The 19,476-nt window shown below is 47.1% G+C and overlaps 1 protein-coding gene and 1 pseudogene across 3 annotated transcripts in view; both read right to left on the bottom strand.

The window, feature by feature from the left end:
• Window positions 1-19,476, bottom strand: part of STRIP2 (striatin interacting protein 2) — a 61,322-nt gene that overhangs the window by 21,832 nt on the left and 20,014 nt on the right. Inside the window, exons 3-10 of one of the 3 annotated variants that reach the window (XM_061638018.1) lie at window positions 14,304-14,378; window positions 12,443-12,577; window positions 10,557-10,677; window positions 8,329-8,388; window positions 6,765-6,871; window positions 4,428-4,555; window positions 1,650-1,832; window positions 529-752 (exon numbers count right to left, since the gene is read on the bottom strand). In XM_061638018.1, the coding sequence (XP_061494002.1) occupies window positions 529-752; window positions 1,650-1,832; window positions 4,428-4,555; window positions 6,765-6,871; window positions 8,329-8,388; window positions 10,557-10,677; window positions 12,443-12,577; window positions 14,304-14,378 (1,033 nt within the window). Of the gene's footprint in view, window positions 1-528; window positions 753-1,649; window positions 1,833-4,427; window positions 4,556-6,764; window positions 6,872-8,328; window positions 8,389-10,556; window positions 10,678-12,442; window positions 12,578-14,303; window positions 14,379-19,476 lie in introns of those variants that run through there. The other 2 variants (XM_061638020.1, XM_061638019.1) reach the window with 2 other exon arrangements.
• LOC133363437 (5S ribosomal RNA) lies at window positions 197-314 on the bottom strand (annotated as a pseudogene).

Genomic DNA, 19,476 nt, shown 5'->3' with positions numbered 1-19,476 from the left:
TGGGAGCCTTGGTTAGCTACAACCCAAGCTCCCAGGGCTAGTCTAACCATGCAGCAGAATGAGGTGATTTGTTGTAGTGGTTATGTGCCTTCAAGTCGATTCGGCTTATGGCACCCTATGAATCTTTTTTGGATATATTCACAGGGTTTTCATGGTAAGAGGTATTCAGAGGTGGTTTAACATTGCCTTCCTCTACGTCTATGGTACCCAGTATTCCCAGGTGGTCTCCCATCCAAGTACTAACCAGGCCTGACCCTGCTTAGCTTCCGAGATCAGATGAGATCGGGCGTGTTCAGGGTAGTTACCACTACAGATGGCAGCAGTGGGAGACCATTTTTGGAATGTTCTACCACATTAAAAAAGAAAAGAAGACTTCAAGTAGAAAACTATCACATCACTTTCCTATGCTAGTTTTCTTCTTGCAGAGAGATTTTACGTAGGGAAGCATGCAAAAACATAAATCCCCACCCTGCCCAAATTGGTCCAGGCCCCAGGAGGGCAAGCGGGAAGAGCAAGGGGTGGAAATACCTGACTTTGGGGGCCCAGGGAAGCCCCTTGGGGAAGGAGACCCTCTCGACAGGCGGGCGTGGGACTGACAGAGCTTGGATGACCGTGTCCCGCTCCAAGAGATCCAGCTCCCCTTCCATCCCATTGTTGATGTCCTCGGCTTCCTCCTCGTCCACCAGAGCCTCATCGCTCTTGAAGGGGTCCCGCTCATTGTAGATGTCCAAGCTATCCTGCTTCATCAGAGGCTGCACGCAACCAAGTGGAAAGGCAGTGGAGGAAGGGGGGAGAGGAGTTGAGTAGCCCACCCCTGGGAACCCCCCACTGGGACGCGGCACCCAGGAGGCCCCTCTCCATGCCTCCCAGGACAGGTAAGTGGGTGGGAAAACAGCCTGCTGCTTTTCTGCTGTCACTCCACCCGAAACAGGGGACCCCTGTAGCAGGGGGGGCGGGCGGGGGGTTGTGAGCAGGGCTGTGGAGTCAGAGTTGGAGTCGGGAGCAATTTTGGGTGGAGTCGGTAGGAATGTACCGACTTCGACTTCAAAATAAATTTTGATTGACAAATTTTTTAAAATAGAAATTCACAATGTCAAAGAAGCTTCCCATGAAGTCAGCTGTAGTTGAGCATTTCACCATAACTCAAGATGGAAAACATTTTCCTGTGTCAGTGTATGACACAGGACCCAGATGAAGACAAATGCTGTGATGCCAAGATCAGCGCATATTCAGGCAGCGATCAAAATGCTCCTACGAGAGCTTCCAATTTAAAAAGACATTTACAGCGCTTTCCAGGGCTGTGGCGTCGGAAGCAATTTTGGGTGGAGTCGGACAGTAGAAAAATAGAGGAGTCGGAGTCGAAGCTTTGGCATACCGACTCCACAGCCCTGGTTGTGAGCGAAGGAGAGGCAGAGTTATGGGAAGATGTGCTCCAGCTTCAGCCTTTCCCAGGGGCCTTTCGCCAGTGCTTTCCATTTTTCCTGTAAAAAGGAATTTTGCCCCAAACATCAGATGCACCACAGGCGTGGCAGTGCGTGGTCACATTTTTAATTTTTACAAAGAGGGGGAGGAGGATAGTGGGTCTGGGATGCTTGCAACAACCACATGTGGAAAGGTGAGAGTCCCCCCCCCCCCTGCACAGCCCTTACCCTCCTGCTCCGGTGGCTCCGTTTCTGCTGCTGCTCCACCAGCTCAATGGCGTAAGCGGGAGGAGAGGCCGCCCGCATGCTGCGCATGACCTGGATGCTGTCCTCGGGCAGCAGCGGCAAGCCCAACCCCTGCCGCTTCTTCACCTTCATGGCCTGGAGGGCGTCAAAGCCTCCCAGGGTGAACTGTGGAGGCAAGAGGTAAAAGGTCAAGACGCGACTGCAGGCTGGTCCCCTGTGGGCACTCAGCATGACCGAATGGCTGGCAGTGGCAGAGTCAGCCATGAGGGCACCAGAGGAACACCAGAAGAGCCTGGCTGCTGGATCCGGCCAAAGGGGGCCCATCTAGCCCAGCATCCTGTTCTCACAGTGGCCAACCAGATGCCCCAACAGGAAGCCCCAAAGCAAGCAGAACCTGAACACAAGAGCAACTCTCCCCACTTGCAATTCATAAGAACAGAAGAAGAGCCTGCTGGATCAGGCCAGTGGCCCATCTAGTCCAGCATCCTGTTCTCACAGTGGCCAACCAGGTGCCTGGGGAAGCCCGCAAGCAGGACCCGAGTGCAAGAACACTCTCCCCTCCTGAGGCTTCCGGCAACTGGTTTTCAGAAGCATGCTGCCTCTGACTAGGGTGGCAGAGCACAGCCATCACGGCTAGTAGCCATTGATAGCCCTGTCCTCCATTAACTTGTCTAATCTTCTTTTAAAGCCGTCCAAGCTGGTGGCCATTACTGCATCTTGTGGGAGCAAATTCCATAGTTTAACTCTGCGCTGAGTAAAGAAGTACTTCCTTTTGTCTGTCCTGAATCTTCCAACATTCAGCTTCTTTGAATGTCCACGAGTTCTAGTATTATGAGAGAGGGAGAAGAACTTTTCTCTATCCACTTTCTCAATGCCATGCATAATTTTATACACTTCTATCATGTCTCCCAGCAACTGGCCTCTGATGGTAGAGGAAGAACATAGCCATTGTGGCTAGCACCCATGGCTAGCCTCCTCCTCCTCCATGAATTTGTCTAATCTGCTTTTAAAGTCAAGCAAATTGATGGCCATCACTGCCTGTCTCCTAATATAGTTACAAAAGTGTGACAAAGTACGCCCTCTTGATTGTCCCAAACCTCCCAACATTCAGCTTTGTTGGATAACCCCACTTCTGGTGTTAGGAGTCACTGCAGCCAAGGGGAAAACGCTCAGCACAGCACTCCAAGCCATCACCCCTTGCCTCCCTGAACAGTCAACCTCGCCTCTCTTCCCTCCGCAAGTACAGGAAAGGTTGTCACATAGAGGAGGGCCGGGATCTCTTCTCGATCGTCCCAGAGTGCAGGACACGGAATAAAGGGCTCAAGTTGCAGGAAGCCAGATTTCAACTGGACATCAGGAAAAACTTCCTAACTGTTAGAGCCATACGACAATGGAACCAATTCCCTAGAGAGGTAATGGGCTCTCCGACACTGGAGGCATTCAAGAGGCAGCTGGACAGCCATCTGCCAGGAATGCTTTGATTGGGATCCCTGCACTGAGCAAGGGGTTGGACTCGATGGCCTTACAGGCCCATTCCAACTCTACTATTCTATGATTCCCCCCAGCCTCAAACTGACTCTCCCCCTTCTCCAAAATCCTCAAAAGAGAGTTCTTCCTCAGCTGTGCAGGGCCCTCCCTTCTCTTCTCCACTTCTGCCCCCTCTGCCATCTAGCTCACACCAGCTCATGGAAGTTACCTTCTCTCTCCTCCTTTTGCCCAACTCCATGCACCCACAAGATTTGGGGGGGAGGAGCCTCTGCCTTAGCTGGCTTTAAAAAAGGGGTGAAGCAAGCGGGGGGGGGCGGAACAGTAGTAGCAGTAGGAGGGGGCTATGTATGGACACCAGCCATGAGAAGCAAAGAGGAACCTCCAGGTTCCAAGAGAGTGTGCCTCTAAACATCAGATGCAGGGAGATAAAGAGCAGCAGGAGGGGGGCAGCATCGCTGTCCTATCGGAAGCAGGAAAGTCAGATGGGCCTCCCCCCCCAATATAATACTAGAAGCCAAAACTATCCAACAAAGCTGAATGGTGGAAGATTTAGGATGGCCCTTCTCAGAGGCTGCTCCTGGGCTCTGGAATACCTTTCCAAGATAGGGCAGGCCCAGGCAGGACCCGTGCCCAACTACTCTCCACCTTTTGATTTAGACAGGACTTTGGCCCATAAACAGCCTTGCAAATAGGCTGCAACTGGTTTCAACTGGTTGTTTTGACTGATGTTCTACCTGCCTTGTGTTTAGATGTTGAGGTTGTTTTTAACTCTTTTTAATTATGTGTTTTAAAATTGCTGTAACCTGCCCTGGGACCTTTGGGTGAAGGGCAGGTAATAAATTCTAGGAATATTAATAACAACAACAACAAGTGTGTGTGTGTTTAAAAAACATGTTGCCATTCCGTTGTATTTGGACTTGAGCAGCATTTGGTGGAAAGGCAAATTTACCAAGTAAATGAAATATATAACTAATAAACCCAGCAGGGCTGAACTTGTGCGCTTCTGAGCCTTGGGTCAGATCCAGCAAAGCTATTCTGATGTTCTTCTCTCGTCCAGCTCATGATATCTGAAAACAGGGACCAGAACATTTCTGAGAAGGTTCCTGAAGTGGTACAAGAAACAACCAACAGCAGCAGCAATGAAGATCCCAACACCCCCAAGCTCAGAGTATGTTTTTTCTTCAAGTTATATGGGGGATGCAATTCCCCCACCCCACCCCAAACACATGCACCCCCCATTTCAGCCACAGGCACAGGAGGAATCTCACTCACCACAAGGACTTTCCAAAGCAAAAGCAGGACTTTCTTCATTGGGAAGTGCGGAGCGTGCCCGCTGCAGAACTTGGTCACCATGGTGAAAAGTAAGAGCGCAAAAGGCTCCTCACTGTGCACAGGAAAACCTGGCGTGGGGAGGAAGCACATCAAAAGGCAAGGGGCTGAGAGAGACATAGAGCCCTCCAGACTGGTGGGGTTTTCACATTCTGCTACATGTCATCGACACAACAGCAGCACATTAGTGACCACCCACACATCATTCAGCTTTATCTGTTGCTCTGCAATGCTTCCCCAAAGTTACTACATTATTGCTGTCTGAAGGGTCTCTCTTGCACTATAGCGTGATAAAAACAGGACAAAAGTAAACCGGAACATTTGCAGCATGCAAAGTTATGCCTTCTACGTTAAATTTTACCTTTGTAGTCCCTTTAGTACCAATCCCTCCCTCTCTCTCTCTCTCTCTCTCTCTCTCTCTCTCTCTGTGTATATATATATATGGTAGTTTATGTATTTTAATTGTATTTTATGTATTATAATTTATTTTAATGTTGTTGTGATTTTACTGTTTACAATTTTATTGTGCACGTGTTTGATTTTATTTTTGTAAGCCGCCCTGAGTGCCCTATTATAGGGTAGAAGGGCGGGATAGAAATATTTTAAATAAATAATAAATAAGATTTCAGCAGGAAGTTACAGGATATGCACCGATTGGAAATGAAGTGACCACCCCACAACTTTACAGGCACAAACAGTATTGAAAGTGGGATCACGTACAACCACCCCAATACCACCATGAGCACAAATAATCATGATAAAAATAAATAATAATAAGTAAATAATGTAAAATAAAATCTGGAGGGATCCATAAGAACTCGGGAGCAGGCCCAACATTTTGCCTCAAGGTCCAAGCGGTGCCAACTGCGCGCACACACGCGCACACACCCCCAATCCACCCTATTTGCTGAATCTGGGTTCCTTCCAAGCACTGTTCACTGTTGTGATTTGTTCCACTGCAGCGTGAATAGAGTTGAGTGAGACTGCGATATGCCATGCCTCAGCATGGTCAAGCAATAATCTTCCTGGGCTACGGGGTGAGGGAACCCTTATTTGGGCATTTATACATTTCCCAGCTTTCACTGCAAGGCCGCAGGGCGGGACACATACATTCAGTAGAAAATACTATATAACACTAAAACGTCATCTAACACCATAATTCAAATGTAGAGATTAGCACAGCGCAGGAGTGTGGGGCGAGGGGGGCACAGCCAGATCTAGAACGGCTCCCTAAAGCCTGCCAAAGAGGCACACCGTCAAAAAGAGTAAAACAGCTGTGCCAGACGCGCCTCTGAATGGGAGGGCGTTCCATAACTGGGGAAGGGGGGGCAGCACCACAGAGAAGGCCCTCCCTACATGCCACCGTTGTTCGGACCGCAAAGGGTGGTGGCCCCACCAGAAGGGCCTCCCCTGCTGATCTTAACATTTGGACAGGTCCGTCCAGAGGGACCGGTGGGCAAAGTCTCATGCGCTGCTTTGTCCCCAGCTGAGGGGGAGACCTGTTCCCACCCTTCTGGCCCAGCTTGGTACTCTGACACTGGCGGAACACTCCCTCTGAGACAGGGACAGGGCCCAAATGCAGGCCACCAATTTTATTTTTATTTATTTATTTATTTTATTAAATTTCTATACCGCCCCATAGCCGAAGCTCTCTGGGCGGTGTACAGACTAAAACTTCCATCTACAATTAAAACACATATTTAAACAATTTTAAAACTACATCCAAATTTCAAAATTGTAAACATTTTAAGACAGACAAAAACACATATTAAAATACCAAATACTAAAATGCTAAAATGCCTGGGAGAAGAGGAAAGTTTTAACCTGGCGCCGAAAGGATAGCAATGTTGGCGCCAGGCGTGCCTCGTCAGGAAGATCATTCCACAATTCGGGGGCCACCACTGAGAAGGCCCTCTTTCTTGTTGTCATCTTCTGGGCCTCCCTCCCTCCAAGCCTCTCTCATCTGTCCCCCAGGCCTCTCCCCAGACCACCCATGCCTCCCTCACCAGCCCTGCTTTCCCTGTCAGAGGGGGTTTGCCTGGCTGGAACGAGTACGCCTCTTGCGTGCTTGTTTGGGTGAGAGATAAGAAAGGGATGGATGAGCATGTGTGGAAAGGAGCCTAATATACAAAGGTAAAATTTATATTTGTTGAACCACCGACTTTTGCCTCTGGCCGCACCCAACGCTAGCATGTGGCCCCCAGAAGATAGTTCAGAAGGGAATGTGGCCCTTGGACTGAAAAAGATTCCCCATGCCAGATCTAAGTTACAAAAACGTACTAAGCTCAGTCCTGAATGACTCCCGGGCAGCTTTCCACTGTGGTGGGTCAGTCTCCATCTCCACTCGCATGGTTTCCACCATCAAGTACATGACACTGAGTAACACTCTGAGGGAAAAGCAGAGGGAGGAGAAATCAGTGCCCCACAGCACAGAGAGAGAGAAAGATGGGACCCCCCCACCAATTTTGGTCATTGATCATCCCTCCCCCAAAAAACTCTCCCCAGAAAATATGCCCTCCCCGACTTCCTCCTCTTTGGTGCAAAGGTACTTCCGTGGTTCCCAGTGGGGGCAAGGAACTCTCACGTTCAAGAACCAATGCAATGGGGAACTGAAATGGGGGCCTCTATACAGTTCCCAATCAACATCTGCCCCAGGATAGAAAACTGGCCTGGGAATGTATTTCTTTTATTTTCATAAACAGGATTTATATACTGCTTGATCGTCGAAAGCTTTCAGCAGCTTTGCACGGTAGAGGAGGCTTAAGATTTTAATTAGAAACATGACATTAGGGAGGGGGAGAGGATTAGGCCCCAATTAAAACCAGAACACTCCCCCTTCCAGCACACACTGCAGCTGCTTAAGGTGAAACACACAAATACTGAGAGATCCCATCACAAGTTTCACGCCTCATGTCCATTTCGACCCTACAAATAGGAACTCTCTCATTTCCTTTGCAGCTTGGCTCACTTGCTTGAGTTATCCAACTTGCTCTTTTCACAGCACATCTTCTCTCCAACCATGAGAATGGCGAGGGATGATTGGGGGCTGTTGGGGAGGGAAGCTGGGATGGGACCAACAACATTACCAGCTGGGTGCTTAGCTGAAGGGCCACAGCTCAGCGGCAGAGCATCTCTGGCAGCATCTCCAGGGAAGACTGGGACTCTCCTGGGTCTGAAACCCTGGAGAGCTGCTGCTAGTCAGTGCTGACCATACTGGGCTAGCTGATGCAATGGTTTGACGCAGCGTAAGCCAGCTCCCCATGTTTCCCTTCCAACTCTACTTTTTAATATGTTTTAAAAACCTTTTAAACCTTTTTTGAAAAAATATGTTTTTAAAGCTTTTTTAAAAAATGTTTTAATATATTTTAAAGTCAAGAAAAGACCATAATGCTGGGAAAAACAGTAGGGAGTAGAAAAAGAGGAAGGCCAAACAAGAGATGGATTGATTTCATAAAGGAAGCAACAGACCTGAACTTACAAGATCTGAACAGGGTGGTTCATGACAGATGCTCTTGGAGGTCGCTGATTCATAGGGTCGCCTTAAGTTGTAATTGACTTGAAGGCACAACAACAACAACAAAAAGTCTGTTTTTATGATGTTTTGCAGTTTTTAGTGCTTTTGTTTGCCGCCCTGGGCTCCTACTGGGAGGAAGGGCGGGATATAAATCAAATAAATAAATAGTAATAAACAAACCCTGGGCCTCTGACTGTTGCTAACGTGGCCAACAAAAGGCATCTGGAGCAAAGGAACAGCCTACTTTGTGACTTTTGAGGAAGGTCTGTAACACCGGATCTTTCACGTGCATCCCAAGCCAACAGCCCCAGGGCAGTGCAGGGGGCCTACCTGAGCTCAGTGCTGTCAGCCAGGGAGATGGCAGGCTTCCTCAGGGCACTGCCGCTGTTGCTGGAATTAAGAGAGGGAAAGGGTGTCAAATGCCATCAGGCTGTTGCTTTCCGACACTTTAGTACCAGCAATTAAGTGTACACTGACAGATGGTTTGCAAGAGCAGGACATGGCGAAAGCATCCAGCCTCACTGAACAGATGGAATGAAAGTACTTGCTGAACTTCAGGCCCACAACAAAAGACTCTTATTCCAGCAGGCATTTTAAGGTAGTGTTTGGGTTTATGTTCAGTTTTATGATGAATTTTTATTGTTTTACTCTCTGTATGGTTTTACACCACTTAGAAATACAAATGATTAAGAGGTATATAAATGCCATGAACAAACAAACAAACAAATCCAGATCGTGGCAGTTTTTTTTATTTCTGACTACCAGGGTGAATATCCAACAATATTCCTTGACTCTACATAAAGAATGGCCAGGTGAAGAACCATGCCACACACACCCTTCATGAATCTGCCTGGACACCATGGCCCACTTTGAGATCCTTCCCCATGCCCCCCCCCAGCTGTCAGATGTACAGTGAGTGAACGTGACAGAGAGAAAAACCCTTTTTGGTGGTGGCCCCCAGAATGCCAAACAGCCTCCAGGGAAGTTCACCAGGCTCCTGCACTGATTGCAAGCAGCAAAGGCCATTTCACTTTAGGATCCCTATACCTAAAGGACCACTTTTCCCTATATGAACATGCCTGGGCCCTGAGACATCATCTGAGGCCCTCTAAGGGAGGTCTGGAAGCAGGGTGTCAAGAAAACAGGCCTTTTCTGTAGTAGCTTCCTGTCTATGGAATGCTGTCTCCAGAGAGGCCTGCCTGGTGCCAACTTTGCCAAAGACGTTTTTGTTTCTACACGCACTTGGGCAGCACTAGCAACTGGATGTATTTGTTCTGAATATGTTTTGAATATATGTATGTATTTTTATGGCTGTATTTTATTTTTGTCGCAAATCGCTTTGGGACTTTTTGTTGTGGGAAGCGATTCATAAATTCAATAAACCTAAAACCCACTTCATTAAGCATTTTCTGGATGCTGCTCTTGAATTAGATCCAACTGATGTTGGGTTTTGGCTTTTGATTGTTGTTTTAGAAATGAATTACATTTCCTTCACTGTTATTATTTTTTACCTGTTTTGTTTGTTTCCAATAGGCATCTTGATTATATATGGTTTATAGAAAGATAGGATATAAATCTTGGGAAAAACAAAAAAGGCAGGCAAAAATGGACTGGCAGCTCACAGGATGGGTCCACCACCCAAAGCAGTTTTACCTGGACCTTGCGAGTGGCAACGAAATGTTTGCTCACAGTTAAATGCATATGGGTGGGAGGAATTCAAGATGGGGGGAGAGAGATCAAATTCCTCACGCTGTTACATTTCTTTCAGCTTTTCAGGGCTGTCCCAGAACACTTTGCTGCATGAAGTGGACAAGAGGATGTCCCCTCATCCCTTCTCATCCACATACTGAAACTAACTGGCCTGCAGTTGAACGGCTGGCAATGGGACAACATCCACCACCACAACTGAGGGCAGGCTATGGCACACACACAGTTCTCAGCTCTAACACCTCAGTGCCCTTCCCCATCTCTTACCATCTGCCACCTGAGACAGGAGTCTCACTTTGGCTAATGGCAGGGCCGGCCCCTGTGACTTGCATATGCAAAGCCCTGGCTATGCCAGACTACAAGCACTCTGTTATCTGGAAAGCTCTTTCTCCTCAAGGGCACCAAGTGTGCTATGGAGTCTGGCTACTCATGAGTGAAGTGGGGGAGTAGTTCAGTTTGCAATGAAATACATTTCTGGTCTTCAGAACACTGTCTGGAGACCAGGATCATAAAATTGTAGAGTTGGAAGGAGCCTGTAAGTCTCAATGCAGGAACGCAAGGGGTTGGACTTGATGGCCTTATAGGGCCCTTCCAGCTCTAAGATGGAACCCAAGAAGTTGGTCACTCTTCTTCCATCTATCCAGTCCTTTGCACACGTGGCATTTGCCACACAACAGCCTGTGGCAATGAGTTCCATAGGTCAATATATATATATATATATTTAAGCAGACTCCCCTCGTCCCTCGGCTTCTTTTCTTAAAGAAAAAATAGCTCTTTCCAGTAACAAATGCAAAGGAAACCAGCACTGAATGCATTTTGCTTTTAAGTCTTTTTGTCAAAGGACTTCTTACGCCATTTCCATGTTGAGCAACTCCAGGAATGCAGTGAAAGTTCCCATCTGGTACAACAGGAAGTTGTTGTGACGCACCCAGTGGAGGACATCCACCTCTGTGTCACACTCCCCAAAGACCCCTGGGAAACAGGGAAAAGGCAAATAAGGAGGGGGGACATGAAAACAGGTGGATGAGATTATGCCTGGCATGGAGGAAGCGGACAGAGAAAAGTTCTTCGCCTCTCTCATAACACAAGAACTCATGGACATCCAATGAAGCTGAATGTGGGAAGATTCAGGACAAAAGAAAGTCCTTCTTCACATAGCGCAGAGTTAAACTGTTTGCTCACACGAGGCAGTGATGGCCACCAAGTTGGATGGCTCTAAAAGAGGATTAGACACATGCATGGGCTATAAGGCTATCAATGGCTACTAGCCACAATGGCTCTCTAAGTTTTACTGCCACTGCTGGAGGCAGCATGCCCTCGGAACACCAGTTGCTGGGAATCACAAGTAGAAAAGACCAGCTGCTGCAATCAGGTCCCGTTTGCGGGTTTCTCATTTGGGGCATCTGGTTGGCCACTGTGAGAACAGCAGTCTGGGCCTGATCCAGCAGCCAAGGTCTTCTTTGTATCAAAAGATTGAGTCTCTTAGCTTTTGAGGATCAATATTATCCAGCCCTGCACCAGCACATCACACCAGTTTTGGATTTTATCCTTTTTGTCATCAAGAGCTCAAAAGCTCTGGGCTCTTCCACTTCTAACGAATCGCAGGGGGGGGGGTGAAAGGCCACCCTAACCTCAAGCATGTGGGATTGTACCCAACTTAGTTCTATTGAGTAGACCCATTGAAATTAATGGACTAAAGTTAGTTAGGTCCATTAATTCCAATGAGCCTACTCTTGAGTATGACTAGCACTGGACACAACCCCTCCAAACTAAACCCTATCACCAAGACGTTACATGATGGAACGCCTCTCCCAACATGAACCCACCCGTACACTACGCTCCACATCAAAGGCCCTCCGCTGGGTGCCTACTCCAAGGGAAGCTGGGAGGATGGCAACAAAGGAGAGGGCCTTCTCAGTGGTGGCCCCCAAATTATGGATGAGGTGCACCTGGCGCCAATACTGTTATCTTTCCAGCGCCAGATCAAGACTTTCCTCTTCTCCCAGGCATTTTAGCATGTGTTTTTAAATTGCTTTTTAAAAATGTGTTTTTAAATTTGTATACTTGTTTTTAATGTTTTTATTTGTTGTAAACCGCCCAGAGAACTTCGGCTATGGGGCGGTATATAAATGTAATAAATAATAATAATAATGATAATAAATAAAACAGCTAGACAACATGGTTGAGTCCGAGTCCTCTAGGCCATTTGGGTAGTGATTAGTGCTCATTTGCTTCTGTGAGGTGCGCAGACTTATTTATTTTCTTATTCATTTAGTAAATTTATATCCTGCCCTCCCTCTCAGCAGGAGCCCAGGGCAGCAAACAAAAACACTAAAACCCTCCAAAACATCTTAAAATCAGACTTAAAAACATTAAAATATATTTTAAAAGCTTTAAAAACATCTTAAAAAGCAATTCCAACACAGACTTGCACGAATATTGCACTTGGCCAATATTCAGAATAAATCCCTTTGACCTCTGTGATCTGTCTGAATGCAAACTGGCTGGAGGCAGAATGTTTTATCTCCAGCTCCCTAGGTGTTGAACGGGTTTTCCCCACACCCAACGCAACCCATGGTATCTAGAGATTTAAGAGACTGCCTGTGACTTTGGTTTGTGTTCAGAAATACTTTTAGCATCTAAAAAAGAGTAAACGTTTTGCTCAAAAAACAGATTGTATTTTCGCTGCCTTTTCCATACAGATTAAGTCTTCCAGGCACTCAGAGGCTGCTTTTACCTTGTGCCAAATAGAGAATGGCCCGAGCAACTTGTAACCTCTTCTCCCTGTTGACCACCTCCAGCCCATCCAGAAGATGCATCACGTACGCCTTCTGGCGAGTCAAGTCCAGCTCCAGCCATTGCTTGTTCTTCACTGCAGGACCCAAAAACCAAAGTTTGGACATCGCTCTCAAATGGCCCCCTCTCATCCCTGCCTGCTTCCCAGGAGTCCAGCTAAGACACAAGGCACAGAAGCGGGTTTTGACATAAGGGTCAAGTGCCTTTGACTGCAAGCCGCTGACCCAGAAGACAGCACGATTTATTGTTCCTATTATTCATTTCTTGTATTTATTCATGGCTTTTTACGCCAAAGTGTCTTAAAGCAACTTGTAAAAAACAGAGATGACAAAGAATTAAAGCCAGATACAAAAGCAATGATACAAATGTATAATGCTCACACACGCACCCCTCCCTTACCCACCCCACAAAAGGATAAGGGCACAGACAGAACTAATAGCCCTCCAAATTAAGGCCCAAAGGACCAGATAAATAGAAATGATTTTGCCTAGCGTCTAAAGAGAGACAACGATGGCCGGGCATATCTCCCTGGGGAGAGCATTCCACAAATGGGGAGGCACCACTTAAAAAGCCTCTTCTCGTGTCGCCACCCTCCACACTTCCCTCGGAGGGGGCACAGGGAGAATTTGCTTGTTAGGCCCTCATATCTGCTTTGTAAAGAGAAAAGTGGGTAACTGAGAGACTAAACTGAGCGAGGTTTACAGGGAAAGGACACCAGAAGGTTAGATTTCCCACTTCTTATAAATCCACCATTATGTGAGAGAACTCTGAGACAACAGTAAGGATAGCTCTGTTAGCATATCTCAGGGGCACCATGCAGAGAGGGCACGTAAAAGAATACGCTGCCACAGGGACACATAAACTTATCAAGACTATTCCCTGTAGAAAATGAACCTATGCATTTACACTTGGCCTTCTGTTATCCTGCACACAGAAAAAAAAAAACTGCACATAAAGTAACGGAAAATGTTATTTCCCAAGGCAAAGGGTAAGGTGTACCACTGCCTCTGATGATTATGTACAGCAGCCTTCCCCAATCTGGTGCCCTCCATATGTTTTGCACTGCAACTTCCATCAGCCCCAGCCAGAACACGACAAAGGGGCACCAAGTTGGGGAAGGCTGCTGTACGTAGTCATCCGAGGCAGTGGAGCACCATCGACTTTTTGCCTTGGGATTGTGCATCACCTTATGTGCAAATGTCATTTTGCCATGACATCACTGCAAAACACAAACCCAAGCAACCCCCAAAAGAATTCTGCCAGAGCATCAAAATTTAGAACGAAGCATGCAAAAATGGCGGCATTCCAGGCTCAAAGTTCTCCTGATGCAGGATTTGGAACACAGGAACATTGCACGGTATTGTTAACATGGTCCACCTAGCTCAGTACTGCCAACACTGACTGACAGTGGCTCTCTAGGGTTTCAGGTGGGGGTCTCCCCCAGCCCCAGATGGAGATGCCAGGGGTTGATCTGTGATCTTTTAGGTGCAAACCACTTACTCAACCACTGACCTACGACCCTTCCCACACAGAAATATACGAAGATGCCTTATACCAGTTGGTCCATCTAGATCAGTTTTGTTGACACTGACTGGCAGCATCCCTCTAGGGTTTTAGACAAAGGTCTTTCCCAGCCTACCTGGAGATGCTGCCAGAGATTGAAAAGGGGACCTTCTGTGCGCAAATTAGATGCTCTACCACTGAGCTATGGCTCTCTGGGATGGTGGTGCAGCTAAGAGTTCCATTCTTTCAAGCCTCTGCTCTAAGTTGACCTACACCCCCCCCCCAAAAAAAGAGGATACCTTTGGTTTGAAAATCCTCTTCAAAGCACTTCCTGTTGGCAGCAAACTCTGGCTCTTCTGTGTAACTGTACAGTTCTGTTAGAGGAGGTTAAAAAGAAGAGGAGACAAAGAAAGAGGTGAGGTTGAACCAGCACATTCCAGGACCATCAGCCCTGCTTAAGGCAGCTTGACCAAGCCATCAACCCTTTACATTGGGACCTTTCAGATGTTCCCAGGCTGCAAATGCCATCACCCCTGACCATTCTCCATGCCCCCTGCTGGGACAACGTCTGGCGGGCACCTGGTTGGTGAAGGCTGCAATGTGCCATCAGCCCACCCCATTTGCCTCACAGACTCGCATGTTGGGGCTCTGCAATCTGGAGGGGCCCCATTCACAACAGAAGAGACAGAGTGGGCAAGCCCCGCTTGCAGCTTGCAGGAGACAAAAGAGCAGCTGCCAAACCCACCTGTCCTTGCACCAAGCTACCCATCTACTCGGTTTTTTTTTAAAAAAAATCTAGACCACTTTTCCAAAAAAATGTTTCCCGAAGTAGCTTACAAAAATATACACGAATAAACCAAAATACATTTTAAAAACAAGTTAAAAAAATTAGGATTTCATTACAGGACAAAACACCGCTAAACCTAGCATGAACTGACAATTACCACAGCCTAACAAGAAACAAAAAAACTCAGCCACAGACAAGCCAGTTAATTTTTTTAAATTAAATACTATACTAAATGCCAGTTCTTCACAAGCACACAGTATGAGAGCAAAGTTTGGTATCTGGTTGAGGAGGCAAGGGTGAACGAACGAACAAACGAACGAACACACGAACGAATGAACGAACACACACACAAAGCCTGAGGAAGTCTCAGTAATGCAGTGAGGAAGGAAAGCAACTTAGTCATCCAGCAGGGAGGGTTTATAGCCCCATATCACCCCCCAACACTCTAAAGTGAGTGAAAAATAACTATGACAATATATGCTAATTATCCCACTTTACCTAAATTTATGCAGATTACGCAATCTAGCTTTTTTAAAAAATTCAAAACACAGATGATGGATGATAACAGCCATATATATGCTTTATGTAGGTTTTTAGCGTGTCCAGAGCACTCCTAATCCTTACAACAGCCCTGTAAGGTTGGTCCACGATATCTCTGTATTGCAGATGGACACTGAGCAGAGACAGCAAGCCTTGCCTAATTGTGTTCACGGCAGAGGCAGGAGTTGAACTGGGACCTTCCTGGTTTACAGCTGGATCTTAGCTGCTGTGATACTCCCACTCTTTATAAAGATCAGTTTTATCAGGGTGCCTCCTGCAAACATGCCCAAAGGTTCTCCTGAGCTGCTCAACTCAAGGAAGAAATTGCAGGCAGGCCTGACCCAGCTATTAGGCAGAGGGAGGCAGCCCACAGAGGGATGAGGGGAGGCAGCAGCAACTCCCCAAACCATGTTGAAGAGCACAGCCACATAAGCCACATAAGCCGTTCCTGGGCAAGGTTCTGGAACGGGTGGTGGCCGGCCAGCTCCAGGGACTCTTGGATGACACTGATTATCTCGATCTGTTTCAATCCGGTTTTACGCCTGGGTTTGGTACCGAAACAGCCTTGGTCGCCCTGTATGATGACCTTTGTTGGGAGAGGGACAGGGGGAGTGTGACCCTGTTGATTCTCCTTGATCCCTCAGCTGCTTTTGATACCATCGACCATGGTATCCTTCTGGGAAGGCTCACGGAGTTGGGAGTTGGGGGTATTGCTTGGCAGTGGCTCCGCTCCTACTTGGTGGGTCGTCAACAGAAGGTAGTGCTTGAGGAACACTGCTCGACACCCTGGACTTTCCATCGTGGAGTCCCACAGGGATCGGTACTGTCCCCCATGCTTTTCAACATCTATATGAAGCCGCTGGGTGCGGTCATCAGGAGTTTTGGAGTGCGTTGTCACCAGTACGCTGATGACACGCAACTCTATTTCTCCTTTGCATCTTCCTCAGGTGAGGCTGTTAACGTACTAAACCGTTGCCTGGCCGCAATAATGGATTGGATGGGAGCTAACAGACTGGAACTTAATCCAGACAAGACCGAGACGCTGTTAGTGAGTGCCTTCTCTGCCCAGACGGTGGATGTTCACCCTGTTCTGGATGGGGTTACACTCCCCTTGAAAGAACAGGTTCGTAGCTTGGGAGTTCTTTTCGATCCTTCCCTGTCTCTTGAGGCTCAGGTAGCCTCAGTGGCACGGAATGCTTTGTACCATCTCCGATTGGTAGCCCAGCTACGTCCCTATCTGGACAGTGACGACCTCGCCTCAGTCGTGTTGGCATGAGGCCTAGTAGTTTTCCATCAAGTCTGCAAAACTGTAACTAGGGGGAGTTATGTCTTAGCCCAGTCTGGGAATGGACTGCCAAGGCCGTTGCTATGGTAACCATCTGATAGGCTGGGAAAGTTCTAACAGAGTCTGTAAGTTGTGTCTTCTGAATTATGCCTCTGAACTGAGAGGTTCTCTTCTGTGTTTACCCCCAGAGGGGGGGGTGACTGAAGAAACTCTACATGTATTTACTCTTAAGCCTTAATGTCTTAATAAAAGACTCTTAACATGCTCTAATGTTCTGAAGAAGTTTCTTGCTCAACTTAACTCCAGCGTAATGTATGCTGTTTCACGCAACAACGCACACACATCAACAGGGGTTATGGGCCCAGATCCACAGCGCATTACACGGGAGTAAGTTGCTGGTCTGAACGGCAGACGGAGTTCCAGAGAGGGCAGCTTGATTGATTGAACCAGACGGAGGTGAGCAACATGGCTGTAAACCTGTCTGGGGGAGGCTTGCCGATGGAACGGCTTAATGAAAAGAATTATGGCAGCTGGAAGCCGAGAATGCGGGCTTTGCTAGTAAAAGAAGATTTATGGGAAGCTATTGAAGGTACACCCCCTGCACCCCTTTCAGCGGCTTGGACTAGGAACGATAAGCGAGCTCAAGCTTTTATACTTCTGGCTCTATCAGACTCTCAACTGCTACACGTGAGGGATGTTACAAACGCCAAACAGATGTGGGACCGGTTGGAAGGCATTCATGTGCAACAGACTGCGGGATCTAGATTGTGTTTGGCACGGAAGCTGTATCAAATGCGCTTCACGGGTGAGTGCGACATGAGTGAGCATCTCACGGAATTCAGACGCCTGTTTGCTGAGCTGACAGACCGAGGCGTCGAACACTCTGAACTTCAGAAGACCTATCTGATCCTGGCTTCACTCGATGGGACTTGGAATAATATGGTCATGGCTTTCGAAGCCATGCCTGACGGAGGTTTGAACGTTGCGTTTATTGAGGAAAAGCTGACCCAAGAATGGCAGCGGAGACAGGAGGCGAAAAGAGCCGAGTCGATGGAAGCTGTCAGGAGGCAAGAGGTGAAAAATGCCGTGCCGAAGGATAATAAACAGGAGCAGCAACAAAGGCTGAAGGCTTGTTTTATTTGCGGAGATCGATGGCATCTACAGCGGGAATGTCCAGTCAAGCGCAACTCCAGGGACGGAGGCTTGAAGCAAGGCAGTGTGAACTTTGTTTGTAAACAGAAGTCTCAAGATTTAGCACCTGTTAACTGGATTCTTGACAGCGGGGCAAGCCATATATTAATTAAAGACAGAAGTTTGTTTTACGTTTCAGAAGAAGTGCAGGACTTTGTGCACCTGGCAGATGGATCACGGAAATCTGTGGAAGCTAAAGGTCTGGTGAAGTTTGACAAGCTTGGAATAATGTCAGAATGTTTGTTTGTTCCGGAATTGGCTCATAATATTTTATCAGTTAGAAAACTGGTGAGTTGTAATTATTCAATTTTGTTTCACAAAGACCAATGTTTTGTAATGAGGGGAGATCAAGTGTGCATGCAGGGAAGCCTGAATGATTCACAGTTTGTAATAAAGAGCAGTCAAGCAGGGTGTGCTGTGTTAAATGCTGAGGCACAGGTACATCAGGGCTGCGTCCATGAATGGCATCAAAGGCTGGGGCATGCAAACCTTGACACGATAAAGAAAACCCCTTTGCACAGTGAAAACATGCGTTTAAAAGATTGTGGACAGTTAATGGATTGTGATGCATGTAATAAAGCTAAAATGACTATTGCACCAATAAACCGGGAGGCTGAGAGAACCACAATAGCTCCCTACCAGCTAGTTCATGTTGATTTATCAGGGCCAATAAATGCTTCACGAGGAGGTGCGAAATTCTTCATGGTACTGGTAGATGATTTTTCAAGATTTTGTCATGTTTTTCTGTTAAAGCATAAAAAGTGAAGCTGAGCAGAAGCTGAAACTGTTCATTAAGAGAATCGAAACTCAACACGGCGTCACGGTGGGGGCTATACGCTCGGACCAAGGTGGGGAATTCACGAATAAGGCATTGAGTGACTTTCTGGAGAGTAAGGGAATAAATCAGAATTTCACTGCTCCATTTAGCCCGTTTTCCAATGGAACTGCTGAGAGAAAGAATAGAGTGCTGCAAGAAGCAATGAGAGCCATGCTGATGGATTGCAGTTTAGGGAATTCTTTCTGGGCAGAAGCAATTCTTTATGTGAATTATATTCACAACAGGGTGTTACACAGTGCACTTGGAATGTCTCCTTATGAGAAACTTACTGGCAGAAAGCCTAAAATACAACACATTCAAAAATTCGGGGCAAGGTGCTGGATCCACATTCCACAGAGAAAAAGGAGGGGCAAGCTTGCGCCCAGAGCACAGCAAGGTTTTGTTTTGGGATTTCAGAATGCATATTTCAGAGTTTGGTGTCCAGAAACACAGCAGTTAATTCTGAGCAGAAGCATTAAAGTCTCAGAAAAGCCTTGGGATCAAAGGCAGACAGTTATTCTTACAGGAACAGATGACACACAAACACGAACACAAGCACAGACATTTAAGCCAAACCTTGACATTAAAGTGGAAGGTACACAAATTCCTCTCAGAGATGCATTAAATGAGCTCATTTGTGGGAAATGCAGATCAAAGAAACGAAAAGATGAGGAAATGGAAGATCCTGGGCACGCGGTGCCAAGCACAAGCACAAGTACAAGCACAAATGGGGGGGCAGAGAGAGCCGAAGCCCTGGTTCCTTTAAGACGCTCTACAAGAGCAAATTTAGGCAAACCGCCTGAAAGATCTACCGTGGGATTAATAACAAGTCCTGGAATGAATAAAGTTGTA

This window comes from Rhineura floridana, chromosome 8 (genome assembly GCF_030035675.1).
Source record: "Rhineura floridana isolate rRhiFlo1 chromosome 8, rRhiFlo1.hap2, whole genome shotgun sequence".
NCBI classification, from domain to species: Eukaryota; Metazoa; Chordata; class Lepidosauria; order Squamata; family Rhineuridae; genus Rhineura; species Rhineura floridana.
Note: the sequence above shows the minus strand (reverse complement) of the source record. Positions and strands in the feature narration are given on the sequence as shown.